This window comes from Spermophilus citellus (assembly GCF_964194105.1).
Source record: "Spermophilus citellus genome assembly, chromosome: 12".
In the NCBI taxonomy this organism is placed as follows: Eukaryota; Metazoa; Chordata; class Mammalia; order Rodentia; family Sciuridae; genus Spermophilus; species Spermophilus citellus.
This window is the reverse complement of record NC_138198.1, coordinates 123,334,381-123,349,612: the sequence shown is the minus strand read 5'-3', so window position 1 is coordinate 123,349,612 and position 15,232 is coordinate 123,334,381. Positions and strand designations below refer to the sequence as shown.

Genomic DNA, 15,232 nt, shown 5'->3' with positions numbered 1-15,232 from the left:
CCATGGGACTTTAAACCTTTCTGACTCGCACAGTGACGGAGACAAGGTCTCAATGGTTCAAGAACTTTTATTAGAGAATTTCATTAGTTCTCATTTTAAACTCCTGATAAAATTCTTGGTGAAAGAATTCAACAAGAATATATATAATCATCCTTAACTATTTCATATTATAACAGGCTTCAGGTGAAAGTATCAAGACAAAAATAAGCTTTAAATTACTATAGTATGATAGTGATTTCTTAATTGAAAGAACTTTGCTTAACTAGGACCTGGAGGATTTTTAGGATCCTAAGAGTAAATACATAAAAGAAGATGGGAAAATCTATATCTATAATGAGAACAAATGTCTATGTTTTTATACAAAAAAGATAAAAAATGTATTTTGAGATCATTTCTAAGCAATTATTGTGTTTTAAGAAATTAAAGGTGGACCTATGTCTGTCAAGTTACTTTGTTCCTTCTCTGGGATGATCTGTGTTGGTCCTTAAGGTGGCATAAGCAATAAAAATTTCTAAACAAACAAACAAAAACTACAAAATCCTGCAGAATTCCCTCAGTATTAACTGTGGGCTTTTTCCTGCAGGCAACACTCTCTGCTTCTCCATTTGCATAGACAGGCTCAAGATTCAGAAAGAGTGCCTCGGCACAGATGCAGAAATCAACTGGATACAGAAACATTTAATGGATTCTGAGACACTTGCCCAAACTTTCTACCATTTTTGGCTCTAACCCCATCTTTGTTGCATTCTTTTGAAACAACTGTTAGTTCTCTGGAATACTGAGCAATGAATCAGAAGTCACTTATTGCATCCAAAAAGGTAGAGATCACAGTTCAATAAGGTCCAGAGAGTAGTGAAAACATTTTTGTTCTGTCTAAGGGTTGCACATCTCTCAGAGCCCACAGCCTAAGAGCATGATGCACGCTCCAAGTGAGCTCCGCAGAAATTAAGATAGTACCTTTATTTATGTTCTGAGTGAACTACACAGAAATTAAGATAGTACCTTCACGAACTTATTCACGTGGATAAGGGCTTTGCCTTCCTCAAGACAATGAGAAAAGAAAACACAAAGATATTTACAGGACACTCATAAAGATATGAGCAAGGCTGGGCTGGGCTGCTTTTGATCACTCCCATTTATGCAATAAATAATAAAACAGATTTACTTATTGATAAACATCTGAGACCTGTAGATGATATCAAAGAGAGCTGTCCATAGCATTTCCTGCGGCAATGCATATCCCCTCTCTCCTGAACTTCAGGAAACTTGGTGCCTCCTGGTTGAAAGGGTAGTGGTCAGGAAGCAGTTCTTATGGAGTCACACAGGCTTTGCATTTCTTTGACAACTTTCATTCCTACTGACTTTCCAAGTAGTTCTGTACAGCAAATAGCCTTACAAGCCCATAGCTGTTTAGACTTGGATGCTGATCTTTCCTGAGGAAGATGAGTTTCCTCCCCAGCTTTTTGCCATGAGGGACAATCCAGCCCTGAACTTGGAGAGTACCTGCATCGCCTGGAAGGGGGAGGGACAACTATTTTTGTGATGGTCCTGGCTACCAGCCCCTCTTTGTGGTTCTACCAAATAAAAAAATATGTGTATGTATGTGTATGTGTGTGTGTGTGTATATATATATATATATATATATATATATATATATATTTGGGTTACCTTATTACTTTTTCCACCTTGCTGTTTTGAGACTTTCCCTCTGTGATGAGCATTAGTATTAATTTGTATTCATCTATTTACCTCTCCAAAATTCACCTGTACATAAGGTAACTGCCCAGGCTGGAGATGTAGCTTGGTGGTGGAGCAGCACTGGTCTAGCATGCACAAGACCCTTGGTTTCCTCCATAGCTTCACACACACACACACACACACACACACACACACACACACACTTCCTTTCACTCTGCATCTCTCTAGTGATGACCTAGAAATTTGTGTTAGCCATTGTGACACAAACCTACACATTTGGGAGAGATGAAATTCAGCATTTATGAATTAACTTGTGATTCATTCACTTATTGCCTGGCAATGTGTGAGCTGGTTGCACATGTGATCCCACCGAACGTCCACATAAATCATCCGTATGCCATCTCAGCTTCCCAGAGAGGACAGAAGGTGCAGAGGGACGATGCCCTCTGCTCACGGAGCACAGCCCCAGCGGTGCCTCCGAGGCTGCAGAGCTGTTCTTCCCTCATCACAGAACTCGCCATGAAGTTGTCACCAGCGCCCCCATCTTCAGGAGCAGGTGAGCACGGATTCCACAGGACCAAGGCAGGACGTCCAGCGCCTCTTTCCCGCGGCCTGTGGGCAGGACTAGAGCCCCTAAGGACAGGAGCATCACCGTCAGCTGACTGCTCCTGGACAGGGACCTCAGCTGCCTAGTGGTAGGACCGCAGGCAAAGTGATTTGTTTTTAGTCTCCTTATCTCTAAATCCGAGTTAGTGTATTCTATTTTGAGTGTGACAAATGTCATAGAAGATGTGTTTTCAGAGTGAGAAGCACAGTGTTTTTCACACCTGAGGTGCCTGGGAGAGACTGCTGCACTGCTACTGCCACCACTGGTTGGGAGAGGTGGCACAGTAGAATGCGTCAAGACACAGAAATTTGTCAAAATTGAGCTATTAAAGGAATGACAATGAAGTCAGGGACACATACTTGTACCTCGCCCTAAGAGCTAACTAGAAGCACAAAGCCCAAGAAAAGGCATATGGACAAATTGTCAGTGTGGTGGGGACAGTGGGCAATGCTGGTGGCAGAGTATTCCTGTGTGTGTGTGTGTGTGTGTGTACGTGTATATGTGTGTACATAATAGAAGCTGTGAAAGGCCTTCTCTGCATGAAGAGGGCGTAGGGAAATGTTTCTTGGAGCACAGTCGGCATGTTCCCGTGTGACCGAGGCGGAGGGACTGGGTAGGGAAACACTGTCAACCAGTAGTGCAAAGGTGACTTGTGAAATGCGTGTCAGCGGTCAAATGAGCTTGTGTGGCATGGTCAGGGAACGCCCCCGAGTGCACTGCAGCTGAGAACGCCTGGTCTCCTTGGAAAGAAGCTCCTGAACGTGAGACTGGCTGGAGCGGAGACCCAGGGACCTGAGGCCAGCCGCACTTGGCCCTGCCTGCCTCCATTGAAGCCGTTCTCTCAAGTCTGAAGGTTTATGGACAATTGGATTCTCACAGACTTGGCTTAATTTTCAATAGGGGACACGTCACACTTAATCTTCCATTTTATTCAAGATAAATGGAAAGGAATTACAAGACACCTTGCTGAGTTTGTACCAGGATAACAAATAAAATGTGATCTACATAGTCACTGAGTGGAAGTTGCTGGATGTCATCCAGTTGAACTTCGCAGAGTAGTATTTGCATTAAACTTGATATAAAACAAGTGTTATTATTTATATTCTAAAATTCTGCATTGGCCAAAATATTTTCAGGTAGTATGAAAAAAGCCAAGCTTTAGAATAACCACAGAAATCATTACAAACATCTACATAAATATTTTTAGATTATATACTTATTATAGACAATAATGCTTTTAAGCATACTTATATAAATGTGTATATATATATATATATATATATATATATATATATATATATATATATAATATTGATGTATTTGTCTCCTGAATGCATATCTCTTTCTCTGGATCATCTATATCGGTAAGTAGATGCATTTACAGAGCTACTCTTTGAATATAAAAATCATGATGAATGCATACATATTAAGCATTAAACTTCATGTTTTACATCAAAATTTTCCTCTTTTTAAATTTTAAATATATAAAATCTATATGCATAATGATATCCATAATGAAAGCTGAGATGAATTTTCAGTAGTGATTAAAACTATTTTCATCATTTAAAAATAAAGCTAATTATTTTGTCACCTGTTTCATGAAACAGTTAATAATTATTGAGCTTTTCTTTAACCCCAGGTGGTATCCTAACATTGTGAAGTGGATATCATTATCGTGCTCCACTCAACCTCTTAAGAAGAGATAGCAAAAAGCACAGAGACGGCAAGTGACTGGCCCCAGGTTGCATAGCCCTGGTTAGCCTTCCTCCAGGATCTCTTCCTGACCACCATGGGATTCTGCTTCTGTGACCTCTGAGCTTTCACTGACCATGAACGGGGAGCTGACAGCTTCGGTGGCGTTCGGGGAAAGCATGTTGATTATTCTTTCATCAACTTTTAGATGTTAGTTTACCCATGGGTAGCTTACACTATTTTTCTTCTGTTTTAAAGCATTTCCAAGAAGGGAGTCTAATGCACTGGGTTTTAGGTGTACTTGTCAGAGAGTTGCATGATTTTGATCAACTGTTGAAAGCTGTTCTTTTCTATTAAGAAAGCCCCATGGTGTGTGTCCTTTTGTTGCTCGGTTCCATCCACAAAAAAAAAAAGAAAAAAAAAAGAAACAAAGCTATTTTTAACAGGGAAGTTGGACCGTTTTATCAAGCAGTCATTTTTTTGAATGCAGTTGCAGCTCTAGTTGCTTAAATATAAGAAATACACATAAGGCATTCTCTGAAGTGACTTGGAGTATGCAGAACAACTTTTAAGAATAGAGAACATGACCCAAAGGAACTTTTTATACTTCCATTGTGTTATGGAACCACTGACCAGACAAATTGTATGTTGCCTCTCAACATTTCCACCTCATTGTATATTAATGAAGAAACCTAGTTTGCGTGCGTGCATGTGTGTGTGTGTGTGTGTGTGTGTGTGTGTGTGTGTAGTTAGAGAATAAATTTTCCTTAGTGTTCAGAAACTGAACAGCAGTAAGTGAATTGATTAATTAGTCTCACGGGTCCACTTTTATCATTGATCACAATAACTTGTTCTAATTGAGCTTGCGTTGATTCATTACAACCAGTGTTCATCAAATAAAAGAAAATTTCACAAATATATGAGTGTCATTCTCCAGCAGGGAGTGAGTCATTGTCAATACTACTCAAGAACCTTGTCTTACGATTATTATTGATTACACTGAGCAGTCGAATGCTGAACAGAACTCTGAAGAATCAATGTACTTGCAGTTCTCCTCGTCAGATCATACGACAGACTGAGCCCTTCCCTGCTGGAGAATGCCCGCTTCGTGGGGAAGCGAGACTGGAGAAGGGACGGCCCACTTAATTTCTAGTCACTGTGTAGATGACGTGGGCTAAAGTTGGCTCCACTCTGTCCTTTCCTTTCCCCCTGGGGCTCCTTTCCTCCTCCTCTGAGCTGCGCGTGTCCTGGGACACACTTCTACCTGCCGATGGGGGCAGAGGAAAAGGGTGCTGTGGCTTCATAGAGACTCCTTCACTAACACATTACAAAAGGGCATGACTCATCTTAAAATGATCATCGCACCAAATGTTCACAGTTGTTGAAAAGGGAGGCTTTTTCCATTTTTTTATTTTATTAAATGTGTGAAACTGACCTGCTTTTAATCCTTTACATTTATACTAATAAGAAGCATGGTGTGTCAACTAGCAAATAATAATTAAAAAAAAAACCACTTATTTGATTCCAGGGAAGGAGTTTTATGTGAGACTCTGGGGGTCCTCTTTCTGTCCACCAGTGCCTAGGGTGGTCACAGGGTTGACGGCTCTGGTAAGAGCGGCCACTTGGCAAGTCCTGCAGAGGGATTCTGTAAAGCAGTGGATGCGCCTTGCCATTTGTTGGTATTTCAATGGCACTGGTGCGATTTGTCCTTAAATTGTACACAGGACATTTCTGCTGACTAAGAGATAGGAATTTCAGGAAAACAGGAGCATCCTAAATGTTGTTACCAGAAAAAAAAATAATAGCTAATTCTTATTATGTGAGACTGTTTAGCTTCAAATACTTTTTCAAATTCGAATCCCCTTTCTTTTGTTTAGTTAATTTTTTAAGCTATCAGGAAGACATCCTTTTCTTTCCCTCCTGTCTTCTCAGCTGCTCTCTACCTGCGAACATTTCATAACCGCTGCAAAGCTTTTAAGAACATAAAAAGAAAACAAAATTTTGCTCACACCATTTCTGTCTGTGTGTGGGTGTCTAGCACACCCACTAATGTCAAGATTAAATTATGTGGGGCCCTTTGCAGCTCGGTTGACTCTGGTGACTTCAACCTGAACTCAACCCCCAACAGGCTAAACGCACAGCAGGCTTCTGGGCTTCTGTGCAGGTTTCTATAGTGGCTTGAAACAAATGAAAGTCTGAACTATCCCTGGACAATGTGGCAGGAGCACAGCAGAGTGTCTTTTGGCAGAAGAATTTGAAGACCCTCAGCCATTCCGAAGAATGAGAGTGACCTCTATGAAATGGAAACAAATTCTACAAGTGCATTCTTTGTCAATATCGCCCTTTAATAATTTCCTCAATGATGTGAATGTCAGTAATCTCTCTGCAATGGGTCCAGTTTAAAATTTGTTCCGTTAACTTAATTTCCCCATACACACCTAAAACAAAGCTCTCTTTTAAAGCGAGACAGGCTTGGGGTTAAAAATGGACAGCTTAGGGTTGTCCCACTTCTTCCTGTCACACTCTGTGACCCTCACGTGGATGCAGGAGTGGGACGCTGTAGTGGTGCATTTGAGAGCAGCATTGGGCGGGGTCCTCTCACCCTGCAGGAGTTGTCTCTGGGGGGGGGGATTCCCTGAGGGGGCTTCCAATGGGTTGATCACCCAGGAAGTCAGCTGGGCTCCCTGCCAGGAGAAAGCGGACACACCGAGGGATAATTTTATTATTGTTTACTAAAAATTGATGATGGTGATGTCTGATCATAGTTGTCTTAAGATATGGAAAAACTTGCTATTTCAAGAAATCAAAAGATGTCAGGTAGATTGATCCCACAAAATTGTGCACCACTCAAGGAAATTCCCTGTTCTTGTTTTTCCCTGTGGCACTGGGCAGGTCACTGAGTCCTGAATAATTACATCATCATCTTGTGCATAGTTAATAAGTAGTCAACCTGCACTTAAAAAACTTTGGGTCTGTTAATATTAATCGTTTAATTATCTTTCTCAGTGAAGGAAATCAAAACACACCTTTTTAATATCCTTACCAACTTAGTAGATTCTTTGTCTAGTACTGTTTAGTAAGAGATACATAATTTTATTCAGAAGGTGGGATATTCTTCTAGATATCAGCTTCTTTATGCAAGAATAGAAATATGACCTATTTAGATTATGGAAATATATCAAAATACGTTTATTCATATGGTATCCAAGAAGGAAGCTTATTTAAAAGGGCAAAACAAGGTTTCCTAAAACGCGATGTTGCAAGATCATACTGAATTCTTTTTCCTATGGCTGTCATGTTTTGGACATGAGGTGTCCCCTGAAGATGCTCACGTGTTACTGCAGGAATGTTCAGAGGTAAACTGCTTACATCAGGAGAGCTGTAACCCACTCAGTGCATGAAGCCATTTGATGGATTAATAAATTGAATGGACTCAACGGGCAGTAACTCTAGGCAGGTGGGGTGTGGTGAGAGGAAGCAGGTTATGGGTGTGGGGGAAGGTGTGCCTCTGGCTCTCCTTCTCCCTCTGCTCCAAGGCAGCCCTGAGCTTCCCTCCACGGTGCGGTGCGGTGCCATTCTGCTACAAAGCTCTGCCTCACCTCAGGCCCCGGAGCATGAAGTCAGCTGATTATGGAACCATGAACCCCAAATAAACTTTTCCTTCTATTTTCGTCAGGTATTTTGCTCACAGTGATGAAAAGCTCACACACAACGAGAAATGCGTATTGAGACATTATTCTCATTGAATTTTTTTTCCTTAAATTTACAAATCCACTATCACTCCTCAATCATCTTTCTTTAAAAGGATAAAAGTAAATGCTTTAAGTTAACTGCACAACTATGTTTGAGGCCTTGGTTACCTTTATCGATCTTTGTAGTTGAATCTTATAAAATCATTTAAATCACGTTAAAATACGTAAGCACTTGCTACCAGATCCATATCAATCTCACATGGCCTGGTTTTAAAACTGGAAAGTCAATTAGCAGTATCTCCTTGCTTCCTACTAGAAACAAAATGAATGAAATGCAGCATGTTCACATCTTAGATAAGCTTTGTGGGACCATTCCTGGGCTACACTATTGTCTCCTTGATAGCACAGGTCTTCATCTTACTTTAAATAACAAATGAGGAGTTAGAGTGCATACTCTTTCATACTTGGAACTTCTTTTTTTAAGAGTTTTGTGCATGTATAGAAAGTATCTAAAAGAAAATGTTGTGTTTTGAAAATCAGGTCCTAGAATTATGATCCTAGAATTGGGGAATTGAGGCAATTACCAAGTTGAGGTAGCCAGCCCTCAGAAAAGCACTAGTTGAACCTACTCTGAAGAATGAACTTGAGGTATAGAAATTTTTGCTAACATTAGCCTTCACAAGACTTTATAAATGAAATTGTTTGCTCCATTTACTTGTGTGCACCAAGTGATGAAGTCTGCTTCTGCGATTTCTAGAAATGTGTGGTTTCAAGATGGAGCCTCAGTGGACCTGTATTGGAACATCTTCTGCATTTGCTCTTATCTCTTGAGTGTCGGGCCCACATCCAGGGGTCATCTACTCCTGAGGTTCTAGTGAGTGGACCCACTATCCCTGAGTCCTCAGCAGCAATTGCTTGATTCACTTCCCCAGTGTGCTTCTCAGTGGTACAAATCATGATAAACACACAATAGCAATCACTAATGTGAGTTAGATTTTGTTTTGGAATTTTTTTTGTATGTGTGTGTGTCACAAGATGGTTAGACATATTTAAAAGTGTGTAAGAGATGACATATCGCCACAGTTGGGAATAATAATGTACTGTTTTTGCAATTATTGTAAGCCTTATAATTATTCGAAATCACTCCCACGTCACCTTCATACGAACAAACACTTCCATGAGATGGTGTACATGCTTGGTACAATTCTGAGCACTTTATATAGACTAAGTTGCTATATAGAAACCTCATAAGAAACGAGTGGATAGACCTACTATGTGCCCATGTTACAGACAGAGAAGAAAAGACACAGAGCTTAAGTAATTTGTCAAGGATTCCCCAGCTAGGGAATGGTTGAACTGGGAAGTTGGTGGAGGACCCACATTGGGTGCTCTCCACCATGGCAGATGACCACGGTTGCATGAAGCACTCTATATTTCCTTCATGAAAACGTACTTTAAATCTCTCTCCTTATGAGAATTTGCCTGCTTAGGACAACTATAAGAACATCAACTGTTAACTAACAGCAAATGACAACACAATCTTCAATTTTGGATGAAAATGAGCATCAATAGATTGCAAATATAGGCTGATAATGAATGCACAAGCCTTTCAAATAATTGGAAATTGGTAGTTTTAGTATTTCACTTGATTGGAATCACTAGGAAAATGTCATATTAATTTGATAATTGCTACCAGGGTTTAAATTTAACCCAAATCTTTCTAGAAGGATAAGTCTCACAATCCCACAGTTAATATCAATCTCCAAAATGCTCAAGCTACTTATCGATTCCTATGGAGGGTCAAATGGCCTGTGCATGCAGGATTTACCTCCCCTTCCCACCCCCAGGAGTTAGGAAGGCTCTTTTGACCATATCCCAGATGGAAAGATACAAATATATATGTAGAATTGGGGAAATCAGAAACACGTTTAAAATATGCATTAAGAACAACATAAGATTATTTGTTAAACTACTTGTTTTCTTAGTGAATTTTTCTCTTTTTCTTTCATACCTCAAACTATTTCATAGAATTTTAGAAACAAAAAATAATACTAGATATAAACTTCATCGTCTTAAATGGAAATAGGCCTATTGATGTATCTCATAGAGAATGAGGAGGCTTCTCAGTGCATCTCTAGGTCTCCTGCAGGGAGAAAGAAGTTCATCCCATCGTCTGCTCTTTGAACAAAGTAGTAAAATTTATAATTTTGCTTTATGATGGTATAAACTTTCTTTCTTCAGATTATTTACTTAATTATTTTTAGACCCTGAAACTATAGTACAGCTCCAGAGCAGGATGCTAGTCAAATTATTCTGTTGGTAAATAGTATGCGCTCCTTTGAGAAGCACTTTATTATTGGCTCTGAAACATAGATAGAAAAAGCTTAAAATGTTAGAGCCTCCATGATAAAGGAAGAGATGAAAAGAAATGAAAGAAGTGAAATCCTCTCTGGTAGTACCTCAATTTTAGTTATTTTGGGTCCCTATTGAAATCTTGTGCAAGTGTATATTGGGCTACACAGACAGGATTGCTCTCACTTCACTGTCTAGACATGCCCCCCTCTTTGGGTCTAAGGCAATAGGTAGATACATGGAGTACAGGGCTCACGAAGAGTGGCCACAAATAACCTCTGTGGTACAATGAGCAGGGTATCAAAGGGGTGAGAGATGGGGCCTCAGAGGTTTGGTAACTGGGGCAAGCTCCTGGGGCCAGAGCAGGGTAGACACAGAGGCACTCCAGGAATGGACCCACGTGAACACCATGAACGCCAGACCACAGGGACATTCATTCCCAAGCTGTTAGGATACCAAGGAAGGAGCCTTACCCGGGCTTTCTGCTCCATTTCTAGCATTAATCTTTCGTGTTGCTCAGCTATGGCCAGTGTCGCAGAATGGACCTTCTGATAGATCATTTCTCCTTCCCTTGTTTGAAAAGTGAATAGTCCTTCTCCTGTGTCACACATTCTGTGAGAACAGAGATAGGGAGAGAGATGGGTCTTCACGTGTTCAAGCAGTAACAGTCCTCCATGTAAGACACCCTTGCCCTCCTGCTACCTTATCCTAGCTCTCAGGAGTTAGTGAAGCAGACTCATCCTGGACCAACCCCAACAAACGCATCTTCAAATGGTACGTGGGAAGGGAATAAAGCTGAAAATTCATCAGTATTTGGACTTTTAAGGACAAAGCGTTCACACAGCATAGAAAGCAACAGATACAAGTGATTCAGGTCACGGCAGTGTGTTCCACATGGAAAAGAGAGTAAAAGACAACAATTATTTTCTTAAAGCTTTTCATGTGCTTGATATAACAGTACCATCACCTACGGGCAGCTCTTGAAATGTGTACGACTTGAGAAAAATTTGCAATTTTGCATTCACTGGAACCAAGGAGAAGGTGACTACATAGCTTTTATACATTTTTAATTTCATATATTTTTAAATATATAGATTTGCATACATAGGCTAAATCTTTTATTTAACCAAATGATTCTTAAGTAAATCTTGGTATAACTCAGGGCTCAACATGGCATAGAGGAGATTTTGGAATATGAAGAGTCTTTGGTTTAAACATTCTCTGCCAATCACCAGCAGGGTGCACTTGGGCAGGTTATTTAACTTGACTCTATCTGCTTCCCACATCTCTGAAATAGGAGTTGTAGGATCATTTCTACCTTTATAAAAGTGAAAGAGTTGGTAGATAAAATATTTACAGTGATGCTTAGCACATATTAAATACTTAAAAATGTTAGCTACTGCTATGATCATTATAAACTTTGGGAATTAATCATAAGAAAAGTTTGGAAATAGTTACTATCTACCATAGAGAAAAGAAATGATTGGGTAAATTCTATTTTTTAATCTGTTATTTTGATATAGACTATTTTACTATTATGATGCATTGCTTTGGAAAGACTATTAAGCAACTAATGCTGTCATTTCTTCTGAACATATAATAACATTAAAATTCTTACTGTGTAAATTTGAGAGGAAAAATAAGAATATAAGCTCCTTTTTATTATTAATTGAAATGTAATTATAATTGACTTTTTAAACCACAATATTTTATTGGAAAGAAAACCCACAGACAATTTGTAAGTAGGAACTCAGGTCAGTTTTATTAACATACCTAGTTCTAAAATGAAAAGGATTTTAATTAATACTTTAGGCCAGTTTTATCAATGTGATATGAATTCTCAGACATTGGATATTAACTAGGCCACCAACCAACCAGGTGATACCATCAAAAAATTTGCAGTTACCAACATCAAAATATTCTTGAGACCAAACTACTTCTTCAAGCACCAAAAAGAGTTTCGATTCTACTCTACGATTCTCCAAGGAGTTTTTCAGCAGAAAAGAACTGTCTCAGGAGGCTTCCGACATTGCAGAGGCTGCGGTCCCTTAGGGCCCATGGACACAGCACTCAGCTTCTGTGAAAGCCATCTTAATAAAATTCACTCAGCGTGAAATGGAAAGTCTGGGGGGGGGGGAAATGAAGAGTTTTTGCAAAGTGAAACAATCAAGCAAGCTTTCTTTGTTGATTCAGGGGAGTCAGGGAATCCAAGAGCAGCAGCAAAGCCACTGGTAGGTCCTGAGAGCCTCCCCTTTGAGGTTGAGTTTTGTTCCTTGTCCTCTGAAAAACACTGCCTAGTAGCCTCTGGAAATGAGATAATGAAGGCACCAATTGTTATTTCATACTCAGTCATTGAGATGTAAAATTCTAATGCTTGGCCACTTCCTGGGACTTAGCTCTGCCCTGTGGGGAAGTTTGAATGCTTACAGGAGGTTTTTTTTTTTTTTTTTTTTTCCAGTCTCTGAAATAACTACTGTAAATTCATCCCTTGATCAAGAAACAAGGCATTTTAAAAATACTGGCATGAGAAGCAAAGAAACAGAAGGTGCCATTTCTGAAATTTTGGTGCCTAAGCCAAGCTGAAGGTCAGAATTCTTCATGGTTCTGTTGGTCATGTTGAAATGAGCTACTTAGGTTTCCTTGGTTGTGGCTTAAACGTGTTCTCTGGGGGCTGGCAGGGAACAGACATGGAGACTTTTTATTATCTGTGTAAACAGCATGGTGGTAGCAAGCCAACACTGGAGGGAAGGTCAGGGAGAAAGATGGAATGATTTTGATGGCTTTTGACCTACTTCTCAAAATAGGGCCCAGGGCCAGTGGTGCAGGTCCTGCAGGGAGCTTGTGCAGAATCTGAATCTGCATGTTAACAATGTCCCCAGGTGGTTCTATGTACATGGTGACACTTGGGAATCAGAGGAGCACAAATTAGAAGCCTTGTTTGTGCAGTTTTCAAAGATGGGACACATGAAACTGAAGGTTAGAAAGGAAGAAATAGAACAGAAAAAGGGCAGACAAGCAACCAGAAAGGTTCTTTTACTTAACTGGGAGAGAGGTAGATGGAGGGGCCAGTTCTATTTGAATACAGTCACTCTTGCCCCTAGCTCAGCGTCCAGTGATTGCATTTTGAGAAGTGGTGAAAATATGGATAGCGTATGTTGTTCTGACTCCAAAGTAGAATTCAATTGACATTTAAAGACAACTGCAAATATTGTCTTTGACTTAGTAAGGTATTTGCACAAAATTAATGCATTTTCTTATCTAAAATAAAATGTTGAAGAATATAATCCTGAAGGTCCCTTCTAGTTCTGAGGCATGGTTTGGTGCCTCAGAGATTCTAAGGAGGTGCTACTGACACACGTGTTTTGAAGGTTGTTTTTTCCTTGTTTGTTTTCTGTTTTTGTTTTGACACTGTAGTATAGGGGAAATTATAGCAGCATAATATTTAAAAGACTAGGGCACACGTTTGAAACAACATACCATGGCCTATCATATAAATCAGTCACATATTTTTTAAGTAGGTCCTATTAAGCCAACACTGTCTTGGCCTGAGGTAGGAGGAGAGGAAAAAAATACATGACCCACAGTCTCTGAGACTTTTCAAGAAGTGGGAAGAAAAGCACTGGTCAAAGAATCACATGGTTACTGTGGTGGGAGGATTGACCTGAGCAAGGGGTTCACCTACTGGCTCCTCAGCTATAAAACGGGGGTATCCAAGTTTTCGTCACAGGATTTTCTCTTCTTCTTCTTCTCCTTCTCCTTCTCCTTCTCCCCCTTCCCCTCCCCTCCCCTCCCCCCTCCCCCCTCCTCCTCCTTCTCCTTCTTCTTTTTAAAATTAAATGAAGTAACGAATGTGGTGGAGTGCAGAAAAGGACACCGAATTCAGCATGCCTGGATTATGCAAACCATGCAATTCCATGAAAAGTCATGTGTTCAAGAGGGGCCCTTGACTGGCTTCTGGATACAGCCTCAGGATGAGCCTTTGACTATCTTCTGCATACAGTTTAGGATGGCCCTGGACTGGCTTCTGGATACTCTGCCTATTCCCTGCAGCAGTGAAGCCAGATAGGTTGAGACCCACACTGTGACTTGGGTGAGAGGCTGTCCTTATGAAGCCAGATTTAAAGTTAGGTAGTCAGTGTAGTTAGGTCGGGTCTAATACGGAGTGAAATCTAAAATGGAAGCCATGCTGAGAATGATTCAGGAAAAAACAGGACAACTCATGGAATGTTAATGAAGTCCCGAAAAGGCCCTAGGCCAAAGTCCACCTCAAAGAAGTGTTAACCAACAGCCCCAACAGATTTGGAGATAGCCCATCCCAGAGAAGTGATAATCCCATCCCAAAAGGTGATAATTAGGTCCACCTGTGTCCTAACCCTTCCCCCTTGCATTCCATCACCAAAACTATAAAAAGGGGAAACAACCGCACTTCCACGGATTCCACCTCTTGGGTCCCCTTCTTCCTCCGGGAGAAGTCTTTTCTGCTGTCCTTTAATAAACTTCTAATTTCTACTCTGACCTTGCCTCGGCGTGTGCTTTTCTGGTGTTATTCTTCAACATCGGGGAAGCAAGGACTTGTCACCCGTCAACAGCGGCAACACTTATGCTGATGGAGGCTGTAGTCTGGGCAGCTGAGGTGGGTCCAGATGGTGTCGGGTGCCCTGGTGACTGACCCCAGTAAATCCCAGGACGCGCAGGCTGGGGGAGCTCCGCTGGTCGTCAGCACTTCTCCTGTGCTGTCAGACATCCTGGCTGGGAGACCTGAGTGTCTGGGGCAGCACCACTGGGGGAGCCCCGGAAGCCCTTGCCTGATATCTCTTGGTCTTTTCCTTTGCTGGTTTTAAACAGTGTGTCTCTTGGCAGTCAGCCATGCTGTGAGTGTGAAGGTTTTCTGAGTCTTATGAGTCTTCTAGAAAATCATGAAGCCTGTGGATGGTCTTGGGCACCCCTCCATCTGAGACAGCTGGCTGTCAAAGCATTTTTATACAATAAGAACCTAAAAATCCTAGTCTTTCCCCTAAATATTTGTTGACCAGATTCCTTTTCCAGCATATTCTCCTTCTTTATCCTGCCTCACCACTTTCAGAATCTCTCAAAATAACATCATCAGTCTCATTTCTGTTACGTCCTACAAATACACATATCCACATAAGTTTTTTGTTCTTCCTATTGTTAGTTCCTCAGGAAGAATAAG

At 40.7% G+C, this 15,232-nt stretch overlaps 1 protein-coding gene across 1 annotated transcript in view; it reads right to left on the bottom strand.

The window, feature by feature from the left end:
• Positions 1-15,232, bottom strand: part of DOK6 (docking protein 6) — a 391,579-nt gene that overhangs the window by 78,707 nt on the left and 297,640 nt on the right. Inside the window, exon 6 of the mRNA XM_081263683.1 lies at positions 10,515-10,653. Within this exon, the coding sequence (XP_081119809.1) occupies positions 10,515-10,653 (139 nt within the window). The remainder of the gene's footprint in view (positions 1-10,514; positions 10,654-15,232) is intronic.